The sequence below is a fragment of the Vidua macroura genome, chromosome 1 (genome assembly GCF_024509145.1).
Source record: "Vidua macroura isolate BioBank_ID:100142 chromosome 1, ASM2450914v1, whole genome shotgun sequence".
NCBI classification, from domain to species: domain Eukaryota; kingdom Metazoa; phylum Chordata; class Aves; order Passeriformes; family Viduidae; genus Vidua; species Vidua macroura.
The window spans coordinates 149,842,098-149,848,837 of record NC_071571.1 but is presented as its reverse complement, the minus strand read 5'-3'; the positions used below and the strand labels follow the sequence as shown (position 1 = coordinate 149,848,837).

The 6,740-nt window shown below is 43.2% G+C and overlaps 1 protein-coding gene across 1 annotated transcript; it reads right to left on the bottom strand.

Annotated features, from left to right (window-relative positions):
* Window positions 1-3,812: 3,812 nt before the first annotated feature.
* CHRAC1 (chromatin accessibility complex subunit 1) lies at window positions 3,813-6,466 on the bottom strand. The gene is made up of 3 exons (XM_053997715.1): window positions 6,158-6,466; window positions 5,414-5,540; window positions 3,813-4,659 (listed from the first exon to the last, which is right to left on the bottom strand). The coding sequence occupies exons 1-3, from the start codon at window positions 6,293-6,295 to the stop codon at window positions 4,514-4,516; spliced, it is 411 nt and encodes a 136-aa protein (XP_053853690.1). The 5' UTR covers window positions 6,296-6,466; the 3' UTR covers window positions 3,813-4,513.
* Between the last annotated feature and the right edge of the window lie 274 nt (window positions 6,467-6,740).

Below are 6,740 nucleotides of genomic sequence, written 5' to 3'. Positions count from 1 at the left end.
CATCTGTGTCTCTATATATGCACATAGCACACAACTTTGTGTGTGTATGTGTATATATACAAATATAAAATGAAGGGATACACGTGTAAGAGTGAGGGAATAAAACATTGACCTTTCCACAGTTTTGTATGTAACAGTTTACAACGATGTGTAAGTTTTTTCTACTGTGTGAACCTTTTTTACTCAAAAATAATTCCTTTTTGGAAAGCTTTAAGTTGTGATATGCTATCATTTTTTGAAGTTTAAAAAATTTTTTAAAAACCCACTATTTACCAGTACCTACTACAGAGGGGAAAATCTTTGCTGTAAAATTGTATTTAGTTTAAATATTAAAAAAAAAAAAAAATCTATATATGGGATTGTAAAAGTGCATTCCATCATGGCAGGACTTCCCAGCTGTTTCCTAAGGCTTTCTGTTGTAGAGAGACTCAAGCAAAAGGAGAATGCCTCTGTTCAGTGTTTTTATAAAACTGCTCCATCAGGTCTAGACTTAAGCTATATTTTCTAAAGCCTAATCATCCTTTAATATGCTGCAGATAAATGATCAGCATGGTTGCACTTTCTCAGTAATAATGTTTGCCCTGCAATTGGCTCATGATAAGGACTTTAGTTTTTTAACAAAACCAATCGTACTTTGGGCAGAAGGTAATATTTATATAGGTACCTCAAGATTAAAAAAAAAAAAAAGAGCCTGAATATGCTGCATTTTGTTTCTTTAACATTTTTCATGTAGCATTTGTTTGCTTTTCTGGGTTTTTAGGAGATGACTTAGCTACCTGTTTGCTTTGGGGGACCCCAGTAATGTTTTAGCCGTTGTTTTCTCTGGATCTTGCAGAATGTAGTATCCTGCCTTGGGATCATGCAGGAGTTTGGGGTGGGATGTGCCCTGCAGTGTGTACACACGGGGAGGGGGACCATGGAAATTTGCTTTATAGACTTCAGAAAAGGAGGAAAAGGATACTATATTCCTAAAACAGACAATACATGTTCCTAGTTCTTAATTATGGTTTGTGGGGTTTTTTTGGCTCGTTCTGCTTTCTTGACTCTTTTCTCAAATACGAGTGTGGAAAGGAGCAGTTGATTAATGGGGGCACATAGTGACCAAACCTGCTGCACTGGTGGGTGTTTTGGGGTGATTCCCCAAATCCATGGGTAAGAGCAGTGCCCATATTGGAGCAGGACCCTCCTGCTCTCTGCCTGCTCCCTACTGCAGGTCCACCCTCTACTCCTTCATTTCCGAGTCAGTGAAAATCTAAAAATGTGCAGAGATGGGGAATTTTTTTTTGAGAACTGTTGAAGGAAGCTTCAAAGGCTGTGAAATTGAGCATTTATTGTCATGTTTTTAAGCTTAGGTGGGTCCTTTTCCAAGTTTGTTTTACAGCTTGCAAGGTAAAATAGTTTGCACTACTTTTGCAATAAACTCATGAAAAACCTAACAGGTTCTGTTCTGGTTTCTTACTGTATATATACAACTAATACTAAAGATTTAGCATAGTGTTTTTCACCTCAAAACATAAGACTTGTAACAAGCTCAGAATGCTGTAATTCCTGACAAAATAATGATGTGAATGATATTTTATAAAGTTATTTTGTATGGTGTCGATTTTGTTTTGCCTCATAGTATGTCAATAAAATAAAATTCCTCATCTTTACAAGATATTGTTTGATGTCTTTTCATTTAATATTTGGCTATTTTCTGCAGTTACTTGTGCACTGTGAGACTCTGCCAAAATCTCTGGTCTATTGCCCTCCCTTGCATTTCTGCCCTTGTTTGTGTTTGGATGTTTCCCTGTGCTTCCACCCTCTCCATGCCCAGCCAGAGACAATCCATGCTGCTTTAACTGCTTACAAGTTATAATCCTGAAATTGTTTTTGGAAGATGAACATTTTGGAAACCACATGCCTGAAATTATTTTTTTTTTCTTTTTGAGTGAATCCTTACAGTGATCAATTTTTAAATGAAGAAAATGTAGCACCTGGTGGTGACTATAAAGCATCCAACAGAATTGCAAGGATGCCAAGGAGCTTCCCTTGGGAGCCCAAGCCTGCACACACAGATTGGTTTTACTCAGTAATATGAAATACTCTCAGAGCTGTCTCTTCCTTTTATTTTTTCCCTTGTGTTTTGAAATACCAGTTTGAATTGGATGAGGTTTTGCTCTGTGTCAGGCTCTCAGGGAAAACAAAAAACTCTTCACTGGTTTGATGGCAACAAGCTTTGGCAGCTGCAGGGCCTTGGAGAGGGCTGTGGCAAATTTTGGCAGCTCTGAAGTCCCCATCGAGGAGTCTGGCTGAATGAATCCAGAAGGGTGTGCACATTCTTCTGGGCTCAGGTATTCACAGAATATGTTCATGATCCCACATGAAACTTCTAAGAGGGATGAAATGTGGTGATTTACACATAGTTCTTTTGTCATTTTAACAAGTTGAGGAAATTTCATGTCCTTTGAGCAGCATTGGTTGGGGTGGGGAAGGGTCTCACAAGCTGGTGTTGTGGAGGGAAAAAGATAGAAACGTGTCTGTAATAGTAATAATTAATCCAAAAGTGTCCCCTGGCCTGTGTTCCACTGCCTAAAATCCCACAACACCTTTAACAGGTCAAGATACTTTTGTCACTTTTGAGGAAGTTCCTGTTAAATGATGCAGTTTGCACAAAGGGAGAAAATAGGATTAAAAAGCTCAGGGGTTGAGGTGCAGACTCAAGGTCACTGAAAAGTTGCTGTGATGGGCAAAACAGATGTGACTGGAGGGAAAATGATATAATTTACTGACAAATTAGGTGGAATTAGATGGTGAGAAGCCAAGCCAAAATTTAAAACATCTTCCAACCCTTTCCCAGTCCCTTCCCCCCTTCTTTTCCTGCCTCCTCTTCCCAGGGTACAGGGGTGGGGATGGGGCTGTGGTCAGAGCCCTACCAGGGCTGTTTCAGGATGTTCCTCTCTTTGGTTGTGACCCATCCATGGCTCAAGTATTTGCTTGTTGCCCTCATCCTTGTTTCTGCTAGAGATTCACTGTGCAATTTTGTGGTGGTGGCTTTTTTTTGCTTCCCAAAAAACTGGCAGCCCCTCCCCTCAAACAGCATTCCACACTCATTTTTCCACACAGCTCCATGCACTTTTAATAATATAAAAACAAACAAACAAACAAAAAACCCCACCCACCAAAACAAACAAACAAAAAAACCAAACAAACCCCAAACAAACAAGTAAACAAACAAAAAACCCCAAAAAACAACACAAACTAACTCTTGGAACAATAGTTTAGTTCTGCCTTTACCCAGGGATCCAGCCCCACTCAGCACTCACTGCAGAATTCCTGGTACAATACGATTTTCATTTCAGGAACATTTTTTACAGTGCAGCATCCTCTTATCTGGTAAAATAGCAGGAGCATTTCTAGTGTGGCTCATTAGCTCTGCCAGTCCCTGACCCTACCTGCCAAAGCTCCATTTGGCTTTCTTAGAATATGGAATGTGCTGGATTGTGGATATGCTGGAGCTCCCTGCTAAGTTTTAAGAGAAACTGAGTGTGGTTGTGCCTTCAACCCAAGAGAAGCTGTTCAGCTGTTCACTTCTGGTAACTCTTTACCATGCCCTCCAAATTAGGATGTTGCTTGAGACAAATTCCTGGCTGATTTGCTGCCCAGCCTTTTTGGAGTGGGAGGTTCTTATTATGTGTTAACATTCCTGTGCTTACCTGGGGCATTTTTCACCCCTGGGGACAGATCTTGGTCACTTCTCTCTCTCAGACATTGCCACATTGACCACGTGTGTGACTGAAACTGGAAAGAACTACAGGAAGTGTCTGCATCCATTGTCAAGTTTTCATACAAAACATTTATTTTAAAAAGTTGCATGTAAAGTTCTACACAGGATGGTTGCCATTTCTGTAGTAAAAAAAAAAAAAAGAAAAGCAAACCAAAACCACATGAAAAATCCATCTCTGTCACTCACATGGTAAAGGAACTGCTTTTTCTCAAGAACCCACAATTAACAGACTTCAATGTGCATTTTGGCAAGAGAAACTGCAGAAGTGGAGTTCATTCAAGAAAAGGGTTCTGGATGCACAAATGTACATAATTTTCTACCCCATTTACCATCACAGCTACAGAACCACCATTAGCTCTTGGGATGGATCTCCTCCTCTCCCATTTAGGTGCCCACATGGCTGTTTTTACAGACCTTTTTATTGGACTTGGTCCACTTTTGGAGCTTTTGAACTGAAAGCTGCCTGTAAGAAATTTTAGATTTGGGTAATGATTGTCTGACAAAGTAATTTCAAATCACCTGACCAAGCTCTGCTGTCAGGTTTGCAGTGTCTCTTCCTACCCCACCGTGTTTCTGAGGGAAGAATTCCATTCTCCAACGAGTATAAAGTTCAATTTCTAAACTTCTTAAAGCAAAAGCGGATGGCTCAGTGTATAAATACATCCAGCATCTGGATTCTCAGTCACAAAAATAGCATCCTTTATACAATAGAAAATGGATCAACTATGAAACAATTCTCCATTGGCCTTAAGATCCAACACCATCACCAACAGCTTCATCTTCATCCTCTTCCTCCTCAGCCTCATCATCGTCTTCCCTCATTTCTCCATCTCGCTTCTCTTTTTCAAGCATTTTTAGGTATTTGCTAGCTAGGATCTTCTTTGGCAAGATATCTGAAAGGCAGAATTGTTGCCTTTTTAGTCAATTTGAATACTTGTATTGCCTCATTAATACTGTTGCATCCAAATTACTAAAGAAATTAAGTCAAAAAGAAATATTAATATTTTTAACAAACCTTAGGTGAATAACCAGGTAAGTCAGCCTGACCCACACACTGCTGTAAGAGTAGGAGGGAGCTACCCATTTATGGTAAAAGTAATCAAAGATAAGGACTCTATTTTGTGACTGATTACGGCAACTTTTACTGTCTGCTGATGTGAATTATTTGATGTAAAACAGAGTGCCCAACTGCCTTAGATCCAACGAGCCATTGATATAAAATCCAAGTATCAGTAAAAAGGTCTGTGTGTGTGTATCCAGACGCATAGAGGGACCATATGATGAAGCTTCTTTTCTCAAAATTATAGATTCCTATGTGTCATTTTTGGTCCACATAACTTCTCACCTAAAGATGTGCAATGATCTTTCACAGGCTGAAAGCTTTCAGATGGAACTGCTGAAATTTAGGAAATGCTTACGGCAATATCCTGAGAACTGTATACAGTATAACTGTTTAACTTAGAGGCAGCAGAAAAATCCCTATTCACAGAGAAATAGTTTAGGAAACTACTTTTTTAGGAAAGTAGTTCATGAGTTCCAGTTAAATGCTAAAGAGATCAATGACATGTAGGAGAATTGGGTCCTCACAAAACAGAGCATTAAGAGCAAGATTTCATTTTCCAAAGGAATTTACCCTTGTGTCAATACCTGCAAGGAACTGAAAGGTCTCACACTCTTCTGCTGTATGAGACAGGTCAGTGTAAGTCAGAGCATTCTTCTCCTTCCCTCTGCCATGTTTGTAGGAGTATGTAGCCAAATACTGAACAAAAAGCTCCTAAAAATTAAAACAAAACTGCATAGTCAGACAAAGAATTCACACATATCTCTGATCCCTATCTAAAGGCAGAAGCACCATATTTAACTGCACATACACTGGGCACTCTGTGCAGAGACTCATTACATTTCAATACCTGAAGGCAGTCTACAGGAAAGATGGAGAAAGATTATTTACAAGGGCATGTAGTGACGGGACAAGGAGGAATGGCATCAAACTGACAGAAAGTAGGTTTAGATCAGATATTAGGAAGAAATTCTTCCCTCTGAGGGTGGTGAGGCCCTGGCACAGGTTGCCCAGAGAAGCTGTGGCCGCCCCATCCCTGGAAGTGTCCAAGGCCGGGTTGGCCGGAGCTTGGAGCAGCCTGGGACAGAGGAAGGTGTCCCTGGCCGTGGCAGGGTTTTGGAAATAGATGTTCTTTAAGGTTCCTTCCAACACAAGCCATTCTATGATTCTAGACTCGGGCAGCTTTAAGGTCAGCTCCGTCTCGGGATGCAGACAGAGAAGGGAAGCGGGAGCCCGGCCCGGGGCCGCGGGAGCGCTCCGAAGGCAGAGGCCCCTCAGCCGGGGAAGGGGAGGCGCGGGGGGCCCGAGGGCAGGGCAGGGCGAGCCGGTACCGTGGCCTTGGCGGTGAGGAACAGCGCGTCCTGGTTGATGCTGGAGACCTCCGGGGAGCTCTTCATGATGACGCGGATCCGCGACAGAGGCAGCGACACCAGACGGTTCTCGGTGCCGCTCAGCCGCGCCGCCGCCATCTCGGCCCGTCCCCGAGGCAGCGAGGGCACGGCCCGCCGGGAGCTGTAGGCGGCGGCTGCCGGGACTACAGCTCCCTACAGCACCGGGACCCGCCCGCAGCCGGGACTACAGCTCCCTACAGCTCCCTGCAATACTGGGACCCGCCTCCAGCCGGGACTACAGCTCCCTACAGCGCCCTGCAATACTGGGACGGCACAGGGACACTGCAGCACCCCCGGCCCCGCCGCCTCTCTCCTCCCCGCCGCGGGCGGACAGCGGGCCTGGGGGTGCCCGGGCGCGCTGAGGCTCCGGCGGCTGCGAGTCCCTTCACAGAATCAAGTAGGCTGGAAAAGGTCTCTGAGATCATCGAGTCCAACCTGTGACCAGTGGCTGTAGAGTGATAAGGTCACACCCCTGAGCCTCCTTTTCTCCAGGCTAAACAGCCTCAGTTCCCTCATCAGATGC

Bases quoted from the DNA above. Each gene is read 5' to 3' on its own strand.
- CHRAC1 (XM_053997715.1), bottom strand. From the start codon at position 6,295: ATGGCGGCGGCGCGGCTGAGCGGCACCGAGAACCGTCTGGTGTCGCTG. The intron at 5,541-6,157 runs GTACCGGCTCGC...TTTAATTTTTAG, and splicing joins TCCTCACCGCCAAGGCCACG to GAGCTTTTTGTTCAGTATTT. The intron at 4,660-5,413 runs GTATTGACACAA...TCTGCCTTTCAG, and splicing joins GACCTTTCAGTTCCTTGCAG to ATATCTTGCCAAAGAAGATC.